Genomic DNA, 16,853 nt, shown 5'->3' on the forward strand with positions numbered 1-16,853 from the left:
GATATCGATATATTGAAACGAAGAAATAAGTAAAGTGTAAAGAGGAAGAAATACGAAGAGGGGTGTGGGGTTTATTGGAACCTCTCAGCTACTAGCGTATGAGCTACTAGCTGGCAAACTAACGAAGCCGATCCACTAAGCTTCTTGATACCCACAAATTCACCCAAGAGCTACGAAAAAGATACTGGCCCTCAGAGTATACAGTAATAGAACCCTGATCGTCACAGCTGTAAAAAAGATTTTAATCCTTATCATTAAGTACCTAACAACTGTACGTGAGTTGTTCGTTAGCGAGAATTTCTGACAACCGCCGAAGCAACCGGAGACCCAGATACGTCATCCATCTATAAGATTTCCTTCCATATCATGACGATTTCTCGCTCTCTCCATGATAGCGTCCTTTGATTTTTGTGTAATAAGTTTCTGCTCTTCCAGTCGATTTATGCCCGTTTGAATGTGTTCGATGTGAACGGATAAGGGTATGTCGATTCTGTCGCGCAGCAATTCTGGTGCGGCCACCCTTTCTCGCAAGTCCTCCAGACCAGAACTGATCTCTTGAAGCTTGATCAAAGTTCCCGATACATGTGCTAAAGCAATTTTACGTCGGTCTCCAATTTCTTTCAACAAATTGAGCTGGCCATTGAGTTTGTTAATCTTGCCTCGATGACCACCAAGCCATGCCCATAATTCTGACAGAGTCTCATCCTTGCTAGCTTGTACTTGAACGCCGTCTCGTACTGTAATTCCATGAATAATCTCCAAACGATCTTCTAAATTATTTAGAACCATCAATAAAGCTTGCGCTTCCAAAACCAGACGAGCGATTTCTTCTTCCACAGCTCGAGTATGCTCCACATACTGATCAAGAACAAGTCTTTCAGAAAATTTGGTAGGCTGGAAGGGTGCAAGTAGCTTGTCATTGACAAATGTTCCGATCAAACCACGGGAAGTTTCGCGTTCTTGAATACCATCAAGAACTCGTGAGGTCCAGCGTGTGATAGAAATGACACTATCCACCGCTCTACCCACATGACTATTGAACTTTGTAAGGTCCCATGATGCAATTTTTGCAGTATCGATGAATCCATCAAATTCCATGACAAGTTCGTTCCTGTAAGTCAAAGCATTAGTTTCTGGCTCTTTTTGCGAGACTAGTCTTGTGCTCTTCGGCTACCAGACTTTCGATAAAGAGGCTCGCCTATTTGGAAGTATCTAATGGTTGCTTACCTCGACTTTAATTGACTGTATCGTACAAGTTGACGAAGATCTCTAAGAAAGCTCTCTCCACGTTTCATATCTAGTGGCAGGGAGACTCCTCCAGCACTTTCCCTGAGTATATCTTCGAACTGAGATTGAACCATCATAACTTGTTCAAACTCAACTGGTACTCTTGCCTTACTAGAATCAGTATTATGAGTAGAACAGAACGGTAAGTTCAACAAAGATGACCCTGGGATCAGACAAATGGGAGATAATGATGCGTAAATGGATGTGGTAACCAGGCTTCGTGCTACGAGACCGATGCCGGAGAGAATGCATATAGCAAGTAAGTAAGATAGAGGCGTTCTCAAAAGTCTAAGCGCGCCCCCTAGGATCTCTAGCACCCATGCAAAGACCATTGTTGTATGATCGATGAAGGTAGCAATGATATCTTTGGCGTCAGAATTTGGATGATGTGGTGAATGAGAATTTGCAGTTGGAGGAGCCAAAGAGGATCTGTTATGGGTAGGTTGGGTTCTTAGCCGTATGTTTGAGCTTTCAAGGTTCTGGTCATGTCGCGAGTTTCGTCTTTGAGATTCTTGAAATCGCCGAGGGCTTCTACTAGTGCTCTCAGCCTGAGACCAGGAAGCTTCTAGAGTTTCCGCGTCCAGAGAAGGCATCACGAATTCCGGCTCTGGGGATCTATTACTACCTCTTGTAGGTCTTCTTGGAACAGAAGATCTTGTTCGACGATCGTAATCTGCTTCGATGGGTGGCAAATATTCTTCATAGTCCTCCTGGTTGCCTTCTACGACCCATGATTCACCAAGCTGTAGGTTTGGTCTACCGCCACGCATCGTAGGAAGCTGCGTCTGATGATTAAATCCTGCTTGAAATCGTTGTAGTGATAAGTGATGATAATGCAAATGATGTAAACGCTATGAGGTTGTCCTTTCTAGTATTTTGTTAAACGCAAGGATATATGCAACACAACGGCAAGATAGGACTGAGAATTCGATAAGCAATGATTAGAAAGAGTTGAATGTGGTGAACATATGTAAATATTGATAGTGGCGAGAGCAGCTTTATTCTAATCTATGTTATGAGGGCTAAATAGATGAATGACGTTGTCTCATGATTTGTTGTTGTCTTTCCCACCTATCGCAACCCCGCAAAATATAATATCCTGGAACTTGTCTCTCCTTGCTGCCTTTGGTGTATTGTATTTTTCAGGCTTCATGTAACGTCACGTACAAACGCGATACCGCGTTAACTCGTGATTTACCCCACCATTTTGGAAAAATTACCTAACTAAATAAGCTTCAGAGCTCCATTTCGAAAGATTCCCAAGGCTCCTTTGATATCAGCGTATGATTCACAAATTGCGTGATGGTTTCCTCTAGAGCCTTGCGACTGTTCCGGAATGGACTGAATGTCAAATTACCTCCAAAATGTCTTCGATATATAGGCCCAAGGAAGTCGAACCATGCGACATTTATTCTGACCCGTTCATGTGCATCGTGCGAGAGTCTATCAATAGCCTCGAATGTCTCGAACGTCGCGAAAGCTACCACAGCAAGTCTCTCAACTCCGGCAGCTGATCATCGACAGCTTGGAGTCGAACAAGAACTATTTACCACTTCCCCATACAGTCCCGGCTCTCCTCTTTTTCTTCCTAAAGGTGCACGCATGTTCAAAGCATTGACCGAGTTTCTCAGTGCCCAATACTCACATTTTGGTTTCGAGGAGGTTATAACACCTACAATATACAAAAAGTCCCTATGGGAAAAGTCGGGACATTGGGAGAATTATGCCGAAGACATGTATTCAGTGGTTGGTCGTGGTGCATCTGGAGAAACAATTGGGGGCCAAAAAGGAGAGAATGAAGAATATGGTTTGAAGCCAATGAATTGCCCGGGTCATTGTTTGATATTCGCATCAAAGCAGCGAAGCTACCGTGAGATGCCTATAAGATATACTGATTTCAGTCCATTGCACAGGAACGAGATATCCGGCGCGCTGAGCGGTTTAACCAGGGTACGAAGATTCCACCAGGATGATGGGCACATCTTTTGTCGACCTTCACAAATTGGTAAAGAGATCTCTGGTACATTGGAGTTTGTTAGAATGGTGTATACGACGTTAGGGCTTGGCCCATATAGATTGGCATTGTCTACTCGACCGAGCGATCATTACATTGGAACAAAGGAAGAATGGGACAATGCTGAGAGAGCTTTGAAGCAGTCATTGGATGAAAGTGGACAACCATGGACCATGAACGATGGTGATGGCGCTTTCTATGGACCAAAAATTGATGTAATCTTGAAAGATTCAGATGGAAAAGAGCATCAAACTGCAACAATTCAACTCGATTTCCAGTTGCCAAAACGTTTTGAATTAGAGTATCAAGCTCCTGCACCAGAAATTGAGGCCAAAGGAGAAACGACAGATGACCCGATATTGTTGGCTAAACAAGGACCGGTGGCGCCAGTTCTAATTCATAGAGCTATTCTCGGGTCTGTCGAAAGAATGATGGCTCTCTTGATAGAACACTATAATGGTCACTGGCCATTCTGGTTAAATCCCTCCAAAGTTATCATCCTCACGGTAAATGATTCGGAAGAAGTAGTGAGTTACGCGAATGAAGTCAAAATGCAACTGGGACAGGGAGCGTATCATGATTCATGGCCAAAATCACGGCATACCATCGAGGTTCCCATCGAGCTAGATGATAGTCCCCGATCAGTCAAGAAGAAGATTTCCGAAGCAAAGCGAAAACGTTACGGTGCGATAATTGTTATAGGCAACAAGAATATCGAGAACAATACTGTCACAGTCGACCTATCAGGTATTCCACGAGGTGAGCACCTGGGTCCATCCAGGGATATTCAGAAGATCTTAAGTGAAGATGTTATATCGGATGATAGCAAATCATGGGAAGAGCAGTTGAAAACATTGAATATGACTCCTACAAGATTACGGAGCGTGTTTTCATCACTGCTTCATCGCTACATATAGAATTGTAAAATATTAGGAAATGATTTATGGTCAGTTCCGCTTGAAGACCAGTAGATTAATGTGCCATAAATCGGCCTATCCGCTCTTTTATCGATTGGTTTATAATACTGCTAGAGAGGCAATGTCTGGTGAGACTTTCATACTGCAAATGATTCCTTGTGAAGAGCAATACAAGAGAGGTCCGAGCTTTCTTCAGAATCTCGTCCTTTCGGAAACCATAACTTCAAAAACTCATTACAGAACATACTCATCTACTAAAGAATGCTCGTAAAAACACAATGCTTCACAATCTTTGATCAATAACTTACCATCAGCAGCACTAACTCAATTTAAACTCACAAGATGTCTACCCCAGCAGCGAAACGTCGTCGAATTGAAGCTGCAAGTACTCTCCAAAAACCCTTTCGATCACCTTTCAAGACTCCATTCAAATCCCCTCTTATTAAAGGCTCTCCAAATACTCGAGCTTCCACTGCTGCCGCCGCAGTTACTACTCCTTTAAGTTCCAAAACTCCGACCTCTTACCCTGTCGTGAGCATCCCATCTCCAAAGACTGCGATTCGCACCAAGAAATCTTTCACATCGCCCATTTCAGCAGCAGTTATTAATGCCGATCCGGATATTGCGCCACTATTGAAGGATCAGAGGGAATTAGAGAAGCTATTGAAGGAAGTGAAGGAGGAATTGGACACGGCAGAACAGGCGAAGAAGATTGAGAGGGATAGTAAAGCTAAAGATAAAAATGGAAGTGGAGAGATTGACGGGGAGTTGGTAGATTTGTGTGAGAAGTGGAGGAGCGCAAGTAGATTGGCAGCAGAAGAATTATTTGGGAAGGTTAGAGATAGGGTCAATAGGTATGTCGCGCTGTGCTTGGGCCATAGGAGTCATGCTGATGTTGTTGGATGGCGTAGGATGGGTGGACCAAGAGCTTGGAAGGAAATGCAGAAAAGACAACATGAGTACCAAAACAATTGGGATCAGGATGAAGCCAATAACAACAATAACAACAACTTTGAGGATGAGGACGAGGAGGGTAAGGACAACGACAGACGAGACGTTTATGCAGAATATAGCATTGATCCCGAAACGGAGAATGAGAAGGCACAGAGAGCCCCGGGTCTAGGAGACACTGGAGAGAATCCCGGAGAGGAAGATGTAGGTTCATTAGTGTTTGATCTGACATACCACTAATTAGTACAGGAATTCACAATGGCAATGATGCTAAGAACGTTAAATGTGGATTTAGCGGTAATTGGGTATGATAGAGAACAACAGAGATGGAACGATTGAGTGACTGGTGGTCGTTGTTGCGTACTCTTGTAGGCAAATAATTGTTACACAAGAAGAACAACTTTCGCGGTCATCGCTTACTGTAAGATCAATACTCTTCCACTCTCATGTATAGCATTGCTTCAATGTTGCGGTAGACAAATTAGCGAAGAGGGCAAAGGGTCTCCATGACATAATTTGCGATCCATCTTTAGCTAATTGGTGCTGGTGAGAACACGATATCACTTTCCCAGCTGCTGTTTGAGATCAAGGAAGGAGAGATGAGGCCAATTGAATGAGATGCTGAAAGCTCCTTTGCAGGGTCATTACACAGATGCTTTATAATAAAACATATTTCACTTTTCTTCTTGAACATGCTGGCAGGGTACAGAAAGAGTCTTCCTCAGTGAAGCCGCGACATGGATATTACAAAGAAATTTTACTGGCATCCATACAGTGATTTGTTTCAAACAGTAGTCTATATCTATTGATGGCGGAGTGCCTTTATTTAGTACTAATAGAACTGAACAGTGATGATTTGGTGCAGTTTAGCAAAACATGGAAATTGCATTGAAATACGATGAAGAAGTCACCCTCACACTTCTTTGGGTGGATATCTCTAATAGGACTCATCTAGGTAAACACCTCCATTACACCCACGATCCATATTTTCCCAGCCGATACTTGCATCCCCACCGACTCCATGCAATACCATCAGACAGGAGTGTGGTAATCACAAGACAAGTTCAGTTTTCTGAACAGTCTTTCTGGCAAACTGCTATCTCGTCTTCGTTCTTGCAAGAATACTCTGTGTGGTCGTCTTTGAAAACATAACCTCCTCGCTGCCTTTCGTGCTTCCGCTTTCCTTCTGCGCGGTCGTTGTCGAGATCATAATTTCCTCACTACCATTTCCTTTTCCATCCCCTTTTACCATGCCTTTTACTCCAGTCTGCGCCTCGACTTTCTTCTCGACCTGCTTCTCAACCTCAGCCATTCTCGCCTCCATCTCCATCTCTCTCCTCAGCTTCACGTCCAGTTCTTTTTTCTCCACATCAATCACTCTTCTATATCGGTATCATGTTAGTAACGGACTTATGATCAGCATGACATAAAGAAAACCCCTACAAGACTCACCTCACATTTCTTTCCATCTCTCTCCTCAATCTTCCCTGAACCTCCTGTCTAACCTCCTCCCTAATATCTGCCATCGCTTCAGCAATCAATCCGAACTCTCTTCCACTTCTATTCATCTCCTCTCTAATCTCCGCCTTCAACTCCCTACTAACTTCCCGTCTCATACCCCCCTCCATCTCTCTCCTCAACTTCCCCCGAATCTCCTGCCTAACCTCCTCCCTAACATCCGCCACCAACTCACCCTCCCTCCCACTCCTCCCCATCTCCTCTCTAATCTCCACCTTCAACTCCCTCTCAACTTCTTCCCTCACGTCCTCTTCCAATTGCGATCTCAATTCTCCTCTCAACTGTATTCGCACCTGTTGTGTAAGCTGTTTCGAGAACATTCTAACTTCTTCTCCAACATCATCTCCAACGCCAGCGCCGACATCAGCAAGGCCTCCATCCCCACCCCTAATCATAAAACTAACTCCTTCTTCCTCACAAATACCCCGTAATCTATGCGGTCCGAGACGTAGTAATTGCGAAATAATGAGTTTTCGTGCGTTGGCCTCTGCAGATTTAACATCAGTTCCACGAACCATTTTACCACAGATGAACAGCATCGGCGATATGATGATAGCGAATGTAAGCCCGATGAATAGCATCGTCGATATGATGATAGCGAATGTGAGCCCGATGGCGATGGGTTCGTTGTTCAACGTCGTTGCCATTTCCATTTTATTGTGGGTTGATCAAGCGTTTGTTGGGTTTTGATGGTTTGGTCTGTTAAGAGTTGAGGGAGAAAATTAGGTAGGTATGTCAAGTTAATGAATTTTCTTGCGAGGATGCAAAGTTCTCGAGGAGATGTGTCTTTCTGATTATACCTAGAGTTACGTCGCTTAGTGCTGTATACTATAGCTCACGTACGGTAAATGTGTAGATTCATTGCTTCTAGGTGAATTGTAGTACCGTACAGTCCAACCTGCAAAAGACCAAATGAGAATAGCACAATTAGGATACACTTTGTGATAGAATATGACGATGAAACATGTCAAAAGACAGCTAGACTGAAGACCGGAAAGTTTTGATACATCAGATACTCAAAATCACATGAAATTGCTTGATATTTTTCAGATAATCTACTATTCATCATCACCTCCCTCTCCAAACCCATCATCCTCATCCTCTTGACTATTTTCATCATCCTCATCTTCTTCCCCTCGAATAAATGGCACAAATCTGAAATCAACAAAACTAACACCGCCACCATCTACCTCCACCATAAATTGTAAGCTCAAAACTCCTTGCTCATCCCCTCTTACACTAACTTTACTTGCTAGTCTCATAGCATCCCCAGCAGCTTTCACCATGTCAAAGCGATAACTTTGAGACCACCTTTCTTTAACAGTAAAAGTTTCCAATAATTCTCTACCCTTGGAAAAGTCAACACTAGCGCTCCCCAGATGGCCAGAAGCAGATAAGCTGAAATAGGGATTTGAAGGAAGGGCAAGAATGTCAAGCCGAGTTGGAGTCATGTTATTCAACTCTTGAATGGCATCGAAAAGCCAACGAGCTTGTGTAATAATTTTAACCTGCATCGCATTTCTTTGAAATGGAATTTCTTCCGAGTCTTCTGGTTCATAGGTGTTGAGATTACAAGTTGTAGTGACACCTGCTTCTTCGAGAATGATACTGAAAGGAGACCCTGTTCCGGCATAAGAGAAACGACATACGCCCGCCATTCCTAAAGCTTGATTGCTGAATGCATTTTGTCGATTGGGACGAATGTTACTATTATATCCTTCATTTTCGGATCTGGCAAATCTTGAAGTAGCATCTGCTGCGCCGAAAATTTGCAAAGTTTCGAGTAAGGCGGAAAGAGATATTTGAAAGGCAGGTAAATCATTTGAAGATGCATCTTCATCTTCATCCTCTTCGGGATTCGATTCTGGAAGAGTACAGTTGAAAGTGGTAAATAAGGCTTTGTCAAGAAATACAATTCCTATAGATAAAAATTACAAGGCGAACTACGTCCATTGAACTATGGGAACTAACCTTGCATTACTCTAGATTCTTCAACCGCAAATCGAATACCTTGGGTACTAATTTGAACTTGAACTTTGGTTGCGAATCGTATAGTATTGAGTAATTGGAAGAGCTGCCGGGCAGAACTGGAAACAGCTTTGAAGATTGGCACTGCTGGCTCTTCGTGAACAGGAGGTGTCGACATTGTGAAGATAGAGAGAGAGAAATAGGTGGGTGAATTATCAAAGAGGAACTGCTGTAGAGGAGATTGAATATTGTATCGGCGAAATCAGATATGACAATTATATTAACTCCTTTTGTTTTTATCTCATCCAGCTATTGTACAAAAATGCGGTAACGTAGTATGTTCGTCTCGATGATGGAGGGGTATCTTAAACATAAACTCCAACCGCACAGATCATATAAACTGAACCAAACCTACTTGATGTTAGTATCTGTACGAAGAAGAATATTCGAATATAACATACGCAATGACTGCTGAAGCAGGAAGTCCAAGTAATGGCAGAGTGAGAGCTGATCGGTCTAGAACTAATTGTTAGCTACAAGCCTAGTGATTAGATTCTTGAAAAGCATACTGAGACCAAACAATCCAGAGAGAAGAACTCCAATACACAATAATGAGAATCCCAAGGAGAATTGACTGTCTTTTCCAACGGTAGGGATGAAGGGATTGCCAACGGCACTTTCCCAAACTCCGTGTAATGAGGACTCCATATGATAAGTTTGAAGAGTGTGTACTGGTAGGGAAAGTTGAATCGATTTTTTCAAAAAGGTTGAGCGAAAACTTAAGAAGAAATCAATTGACTGAAATTTAGAAGGGTTGTTATTGTCTCTGCTATGTACAATTGCAGTAGATTGAAGTCGATTGATATAGCTCAAAGCTTACGACAACTGTGGAAAGCATCAGCAATCTGGCTTCACATCCTGGAATAGTTTAGCGTCGGAAAAACGCTCCACCGATGGACCCAGAAGCACTAATGCACTTAAGCCATTCGAGCCACTCATTCGAGCCACTAGCATGATTACATAATGAAGGGAACCTTGATGATCAACTTCTCCAGGTTTCTTACGTTAAACGTAACTCTCTCCATCTCTGTCCCCTCCTTCCTGTTGACATTCTACAACTTTTGGTAACGACAATACGCTTCAATATATTAAGAGAAATAGAATAGGCAAGTAGCAACAACAATAGTAAACCCTGATTTATTATCTATCTTTATATTCTAGAACTACAGTAAGCCGTTCCTCAATCTACATACAATTAGACAAAAGTTGCTAACATGGCTTCCCAAGATATCAAAAGTGATTTGGGCCAATATTGGAATACAACAGGTTCTAGAAGATCACGTACTCAGTTACCACAGTCTAGCATTGAGGAAACACCTAATTTCATAGAACATCCTGTGTCAGGAGAATCAAGCCTAGACACTCTAACAACCTCCGAAGAATCGATTTCAGATTTCGAGGATTCGGATCAAGAAGCTCTTGAATCCAACACAGTCATGGGTCCAAATCTCCAAGATACACCAAAACGAAAGGCTGGTACGGAAGAGTCGCTCCCAAATTCCCAGAATGCGCCAAAGCGAAAAGCTACAGAGGAGCCCCCTAGTTTTCCAGTATCTTCTAAAAAGATGAAAATGAGTGAAACCGAATTGACCGACAATTTGAAAAAGACAAATGCAGAACATCCTGCCAACATTAACATTATACCTTTTCCAGAAAAAGTGAGTTTGCTAATGCGATCAATCATCAGTTTTCTGTCTAACAATAATCAAGCCCGCAGTGATCGAAGAGCGAGAGGGTGAAATTGATTTCCGAGTTGTCAATAATGACGATACGAATGAAAGTACTATAATTCTTTCGGGGCTGAAAGGTATTTTTCAAAAACAACTCCCCAAAATGCCAAAGGAATATATTGCTCGTCTAGTTTATGATCGGAATCATTTATCTATGGCATTGGTAAAGAAAGCAACACTAGAAGTATTAGGAGGAATTACGTATCGACCATTTGACGATCACGAGTTTGCGGAGATTGTTTTTTGTGCCATATCATCCGATCAGCAAGTCAAAGGATATGGTGCGCATCTCATGAACCATCTCAAGGATTATGTCAAAGCTTCCTCCAAAGTCATGCATTTCCTTACCTACGCCGACAATTATGCTATCGGATACTTCAAGAAACAAGGATTCACCAAAGAGATCACTCTACCAAAACCTCTCTGGATGGGTTACATCAAAGATTACGAAGGTGGAACAATCATGCATTGCGAAATGGTTCCCAGAGTTCGCTACCTTGAATCAAACCGCATGATCGTTAAGCAAAAGGAGGTAGTCAATGCGAAGATTCTCGCCTTTAGCAAATCAGACGAAGTCCACGCACCACCCAAACAATGGAAGAACGGCGCATTTCCAATCGATCCCATGTCCATCCCAGCTATCCGTGCATCTGGCTGGACACCCGCCATGGACGAATTAGCTCGCCAACCTCGTCATGGACCAAATTATGCTCAACTTTCTCGCCTCCTGAGTTCGCTTCAAAATCATCAGAAAGCTTGGCCTTTCAAGGCTCCTGTCAATGGTAATGAAGTAGCGGATTATTACTCTGTAATTACAAACCCGATGGATTTTGAAACCATGGAAAGAAAACTCGATCAGGATTCATATGAGAAACCGGAAGATTTCGTCGCGGACGCAACGCTCGTTTTCTCCAATTGTAAAAAATACAATAACGATTCCACGCCTTATGCAAAGTGTGCGAATAAGGTGGAGAAGTATATGTGGAGTCTCATCAAAGAAATTCCAGAGTGGTCTTATCTTTTGGATAATTAGTACATAGATGTTATGTGCTGGGTTGAACTTGGGCGTTGTTGGATTTGAATAGGGAAGCGAAAATTAGCAAATTGGACAGATGTTATGAATACCATGATGAGAAATAGCATGGACAAGTTGGAGTAAGATGGATTGGATAGGAATAGCGGAGTTCGGAACGGAATGGCGTAGTATGGGATGGGATGGGGATGGGATAGCTAGATGTTCGATATTTCATGATGTGGATATAACACAAACGTAAACAACCAACACGGTATCTACCTACCAATGTATCTAGAAAGTAATAATATCTAATCGCACACAACCTAAATCCATATATGCATATACACTCTAATCGTGTACCCACCCATGAGAAGAAAGAACAATTGAGCACGCGAATGCATAATCCATACATACCTAATATCCAAATCGATCCATAAAAAAACGTATTCTCGTTCTTCCCAACTAACTTACTACTTACTACATCATTTCACGTTCCACAAAAAGAAAGCCGGAATCGATGCGGATTATGGAAATACGATCAGGTTATCTATCTACCTCTCGCTCGGAAGGAAATCCACGTAGGACACCTATCGTATTCTCACTCCTCCTGACTCGATAGATATCACCTCGTCTTGAGTTTCTAGGAATGGTCTCTCCGATTCTTGTCTCGTCGCATTCTTCTTTGTAAACTTGGTATCCAATTCAAATCATCCAATCATCCAATCATCGAATCATCAAATTCATCTCATCGAGGAGTTCATGAGATATACAACTATACATTTGAAAGATATTCAATTATCGACAGCTATCAATAGTAATGAGCATGTGAATTACTGCAAGAGATGCGTTTGTTTTGTGTTCCTGGATATTTATCTTGTTATCTGGATATGCATTTCGTTTTTGTGTTTTAGCTGGTGTTCCAGCTGGTGTTTTGGGATGAGAATATGGAATGAAATGAACAAGATAGAATATGAGATAGAGAGTCGAGAGTAAAGAGTCAAGAGTAGAAAGTCAAGAGTAGAAAGTCAAGAGTCCTAACTCATCCCATCCCATCCCATCCCATCCCATCCCATCCTATCCACAAAATAATATTGATTCATTCAATAGAAGAAATAGATATCCATAGTTTTCCCTACTTCCCTATCTTCCCTCTCTTCCTTCACTTCACTCACTTCATACTCTCATTTCATACTCTCATTTCATACTCTCATTTCATACTCTCATTTCATACTCTCATTTCATATCACCCAGCCCACCGCTTCCAATCCCTCTCTTCCTCTCTTCCTCTCTTTATTCAATTCAATTAGCCCAATACATTCTCTATTCCAAAATCCATCTATCAACCCATCTACTTCTCACACCTTCTTCTCAGAACCTACACACACCAGATTCGCCTCTTGATTCCTATTTTCATTCATATCCACTTCCACATTATTCTTAACTTCATCTCCCCTCACTTCACACCACACCACACAATTCAACCCAAAGAAAGAGACAAAAAGCACACCAAGAGTCAAGACAAATATAGATAACTTTGTATATTGAATACTAGTACTATAAAAGCTAGGTAAATATACCATCTCCTCTCATTGCCCCATTCCTCCTCCCCCCTCTTCCATTCCATTCCATTCCGATTCAATCCCACCCATGCCATGCCATACCGTCCATCCATCCCATCCATCCTATGCACCACCAACCAAACAACAATAATAAACTAATATAAAGAGAAGTGAAATTGATGCCAAAGCAACTTAATACCTCAGCAATCCCCAATTCCCGATCCCCAATTCCGACACCCAATCATATCCTACCCGCTTCCCCACCACCCATATGCTATAAACGCCGTGCTTAAGTTAAGACCTCCATTGAAAAATGTGATGAAGATATGTAATTCCATTCCATATAAACGCCGATATGAATGTATGTATATGTGTGAGAATGCTTCCTGCGAAAGAAAATATGTGTTTGATGTATGCCCCCCTAACCTTAAATGCTATGAATGATTCCTATTCCGGGGGAAAAGCAAGAAATGAATAAACCTCACATCACTACGAAGAATAATCTTCATATTCAGGAACATAACGGTTTCCATGAATACTTCTCAAAACATCCGGATGTCTTGTTGCATATAGATAACGATGTTCTCTACTAGCATCAGCTCTTCTCATGACTGCTTGTTCAATATCCCTTCTTCTCATAATTGTCTGTTCGATAGATTCCCTTGAGCTTTCAGCTTCGGTGTGCATTCTTGAAAAGGACATATTTGATGAGTCAATACGTCCAAAGTCAATATACCTCGAAGGAATTTGTCGACCATTTGATGAATCGAAAAGGGGTGCTAAATTCGTCGTTCTCGCATGGCTCGCATGACTCGCAGGTTGAGCTGATTGATGTGCAAGATAAACTCTTGATCCATTAGGAGCTGGTCTCGTACCCACGATGTTGGCATTTGGATTCAAATTTGGATTCGAGATACCGGCACCAACCGTCTCGTACGCCTCTTTCATCCATTGTTCCCAAGCTTCATCCATTGGTGCCGTGATATTGCCAGCTTCTCTTTCAGCAGCCGCTGCTATCAGTCTCTCATTCAATGCAGTTCCGACACTTATAATTTCGATATCACTCTCTGCATCATCATCTTCCAAGTCATTATCATCCAATCCTTCCTCCTCCTCCAACCCTTCTTCTGCTGCTGGCACTGCGAATCGCACAACTGTAGGTCGTAACTCTGGCGATACCCAATCTTCTATTCCATCACCCGTTGTATCCCTAATAATAATTCCTTTTTCTTTCTCAAATCTTTCCTTGGCCCATCTTGTGCCTTCCCATTTTGTCAACGTAGCAATTTCGTATTCCGTAAGTCTCAAATTATCGAAAGCTCGAAATAGTCGTCTGTGCCACGGAAATCTCGAGAGTCGAATGCGATGCGGCCGGTAAGAGTAATCTAAGCCAGGATACTTTGCTTCCTGCGAAGTTAAGTGACCATAGAATTCTTGAGTTTCACGACGAACTTCAGGCACCAGACTTCGCTGCAAGAAGGCTTGGAAATTTTGCGGTTCGCCAGTCTTGGGTTTAGGAAACATACACTCGTACACGAGCTGGTCGACAGGACGGCCTTTCATGATGGCTGAGGAGGCGAATTGTACGTTAAAAGTGAGACTGGATTTACGGCGAGGGAGGCCTTAACAATTGACCGTGGCGGTGTCCGAGCTGATGTGCGGTTCGTGATTATAAAAACTTTAGATACCCTGGGACGATCCTTTGAAGGATGATTGGGCACTAAAGGAACGGAGGTTCTTTCTTCCCAAGTTTGTGTAATCCGATTCTTAGTCGAATGTCGACCAGAAAAAGTAAACCTTATGAGTAATGGTGGAGTTGTGTTGGGTGAATTTGAGCTTTCTCCCGATCCAGAGTGAGTGAGAATTCCGGGCCAATTGTCGTATAGTATCCAATGTGTAATGATTCACGAATTGCTGGTAGGAATTTGGCACTTGGCGATGTCGATGATATAATGATTGAACAAAGATTGGGTGGATATCAGACACAAGAAATGTCGTATTGAAATATCTGGTTGATCTTTAATTGCCACTGAAAGCGGTACAACTCAGATATATCTACTGGGTAGAAGGGGGAAAAAAAAGTAAAGCTCGGAGAAGAAAGTTGAAACAGTTGAGAAAGTTGAGTTGACGAATTCGTTTCAAGAAGAACGATTGTGTGTCTTTGTTAAATTTCTTTTCTTGTCTTATTTTGGTCGACTTCCAAGCTGAGTAGTGAAGGAATGAGTGAGATTGTGAAATAAATAGTAATTAAAGAGGCGATGATGAGGTGATGAAGAAGGTCAAAAGAAGGTCGGACTGGCGGTGGAGTCTAAGTTGAAGTGGATATGGAGGAAGGAAGCGTGGTGTTGTGGTCACAGTAAAGGTAAGAGAGGTGAGAGGTAGATACTGGTAGGTGTGTAAAAAAAGGGTAAGGGTTCGGGTTGCGTTGTACTACTTGTATGGGTGTTGTGTTGATAAAATCTTCTATGATGAGCTGGTTAGCTTTCTTTTGGGGGGAGGGGGTTGGATGAATGATGTGGTGCTTGGATGCTTGAGGAATTGAGTCATTGGATGATTTGAGAGTAAGAAATGGATTAGATCGTTGTCTACAACCGTGGGTCGGTCAACAATTCCTTTCTTTACTTACTTGTGAAGTCTTCGTGTCCTATCGTCTTATCCAGAAATTAGATCGTAACGCAAAACCCAGATCAGATGTCTGGTTAGAGAATAACTCCTCTCCGTAGGTGGTTTGCGTTGTTTGCTTTGGGAGACCGAGTAGAGGAGAATCGAATGGAGAAACAATTCAGGAGAAGGTAAGTGGAAGTATGAAGTATGAAGTATGAAGTATGTAACATGTAACATGTAACATGTGTTATGTATAGCATAAAGTCAATAAATGGGAGGTGACAAGTAGATGATTCGGATCTGAGACAATTTGTTTGAAAGTCTCGTGAATTCCTTTTAGGATTCCTGTAAAGCGATGCGAGATGGGAAGAAGTCGTCGTCAATGATTCGTGATGTATATAATTCCACCCCTTTCATTCCTTTTCCTTTCCCTTTTCCTTTTCCTTCCATTCACTTGTTGTCGTACTTTTAAATCAATTCCTTCTTGGGTTTTTGGTCAATCATACGAGGAGGTTGGAGTTGAAGTTGAAGTTGAGCTGAGGTGGAGGTGGAGTGTGGATTGGAATAAGAGTCGGGTCCTAGAATTCCCATACCCTTCTTCCATCAACCTGAAGATATATAAATGGGTGAGTTGAACCTGGAATGCCTAGACAAGCGGATGCAGATGAGAATCCAAGTCGGTATGATGTATCGCTGTCGATACCTATCACCAGTTTCTTGATTCCGAAAACACCATATATACCTAAATCTCCTGTTCGTAACCAGTCAAGTCGATACTAATCAATATACAGCCCTCTCTTTATTAATACATCGAAACAATATATCGAGATACTACCCGGACAATATAATCCTCGTCGATATTGAATTTTCTATTCTCAGAAATCCAAATGTTCCGAGAAATGCTTGGAATCTGCTGGGAAGGTTTATTTTCCTTTAACGTTAAACCAACCCCCCCACCTGGGTTGCAATGCCGTGGGAGTTGCGGTAAGTAAGGTCGATCAAATAGATTGCTTGATTGGAATAGAAACCGAGAATGGAGAAAATTGGGGGCTGGGTGGTGATGATGATGGGGATGAGGATGAGGATGAGGATGTTTAGAAGAGGGTATAACCACGACGACGGCAACAACAACAACAACAAAGTATAAAAGAGCAGGTATATGTTTCTCTTGTGAATCTGGTAGATGTGCAGATATATAGATAAGTACAAAGTACAAGTAGGTATGTAGGT

The 16,853-nt window shown here is 42.2% G+C and overlaps 7 protein-coding genes across 7 annotated transcripts; 3 read left to right on the top strand and 4 right to left on the bottom strand.

The window, feature by feature from the left end:
- Nucleotides 1–336: 336 nt before the first annotated feature.
- Nucleotides 337–2,057, bottom strand: Bfra_011930 (uncharacterized protein; the record flags this gene model as incomplete). The annotated part of the gene is made up of 2 exons (XM_037342255.1): nt 337–1,111; nt 1,228–2,057. The coding sequence occupies 2 exons, from the start codon at nt 2,055–2,057 to the stop codon at nt 337–339; spliced, it is 1,605 nt and encodes a 534-aa protein (XP_037187913.1).
- Nucleotides 2,058–2,589: 532 nt separating this feature from the next.
- Nucleotides 2,590–4,218, top strand: Bfra_011931 (putative threonyl-trna synthetase protein; the record flags this gene model as incomplete). Its single annotated transcript, XM_037342256.1, has 1 exon — nt 2,590–4,218. The coding sequence occupies one exon, from the start codon at nt 2,590–2,592 to the stop codon at nt 4,216–4,218; it is 1,629 nt and encodes a 542-aa protein (XP_037187914.1).
- Nucleotides 4,219–4,560: 342 nt separating this feature from the next.
- Bfra_011932 (putative dna repair protein dds20 protein) lies at nt 4,561–5,508 on the top strand (the record flags this gene model as incomplete). The annotated part of the gene is made up of 3 exons (XM_037342257.1): nt 4,561–5,072; nt 5,130–5,373; nt 5,419–5,508. 3 exons carry the CDS (start codon nt 4,561–4,563, stop codon nt 5,506–5,508), a joined length of 846 nt encoding a protein of 281 aa, XP_037187915.1.
- Nucleotides 5,509–6,265: 757 nt separating this feature from the next.
- Bfra_011933 (uncharacterized protein) lies at nt 6,266–7,340 on the bottom strand (the record flags this gene model as incomplete). Its single annotated transcript, XM_037342258.1, has 2 exons — nt 6,266–6,551; nt 6,622–7,340. 2 exons carry the CDS (start codon nt 7,338–7,340, stop codon nt 6,266–6,268), a joined length of 1,005 nt encoding a protein of 334 aa, XP_037187916.1.
- A 405-nt stretch (nt 7,341–7,745) lies between these two features.
- Nucleotides 7,746–9,363, bottom strand: Bfra_011934 (putative dna repair exonuclease rad1 protein; the record flags this gene model as incomplete). Its single annotated transcript, XM_037342259.1, has 5 exons — nt 7,746–8,605; nt 8,659–8,884; nt 9,039–9,066; nt 9,117–9,171; nt 9,225–9,363. The coding sequence occupies 5 exons, from the start codon at nt 9,361–9,363 to the stop codon at nt 7,746–7,748; spliced, it is 1,308 nt and encodes a 435-aa protein (XP_037187917.1).
- Nucleotides 9,364–9,929: 566 nt separating this feature from the next.
- Nucleotides 9,930–11,478, top strand: Bfra_011936 (putative histone acetyltransferase gcn5 protein; the record flags this gene model as incomplete). The annotated part of the gene is made up of 2 exons (XM_037342260.1): nt 9,930–10,373; nt 10,426–11,478. 2 exons carry the CDS (start codon nt 9,930–9,932, stop codon nt 11,476–11,478), a joined length of 1,497 nt encoding a protein of 498 aa, XP_037187918.1.
- Nucleotides 11,479–13,508: 2,030 nt separating this feature from the next.
- Bfra_011937 (uncharacterized protein) lies at nt 13,509–14,582 on the bottom strand (the record flags this gene model as incomplete). The annotated part of the gene is made up of 1 exon (XM_037342261.1): nt 13,509–14,582. One exon carries the CDS (start codon nt 14,580–14,582, stop codon nt 13,509–13,511), a length of 1,074 nt encoding a protein of 357 aa, XP_037187919.1.
- Between the last annotated feature and the right edge of the window lie 2,271 nt (nt 14,583–16,853).

Source organism: Botrytis fragariae, assembly GCF_013461495.1.
Source record: "Botrytis fragariae strain BVB16 chromosome Unknown tig00000255, whole genome shotgun sequence".
Taxonomy (NCBI): Eukaryota; Fungi; Ascomycota; class Leotiomycetes; order Helotiales; family Sclerotiniaceae; genus Botrytis; species Botrytis fragariae.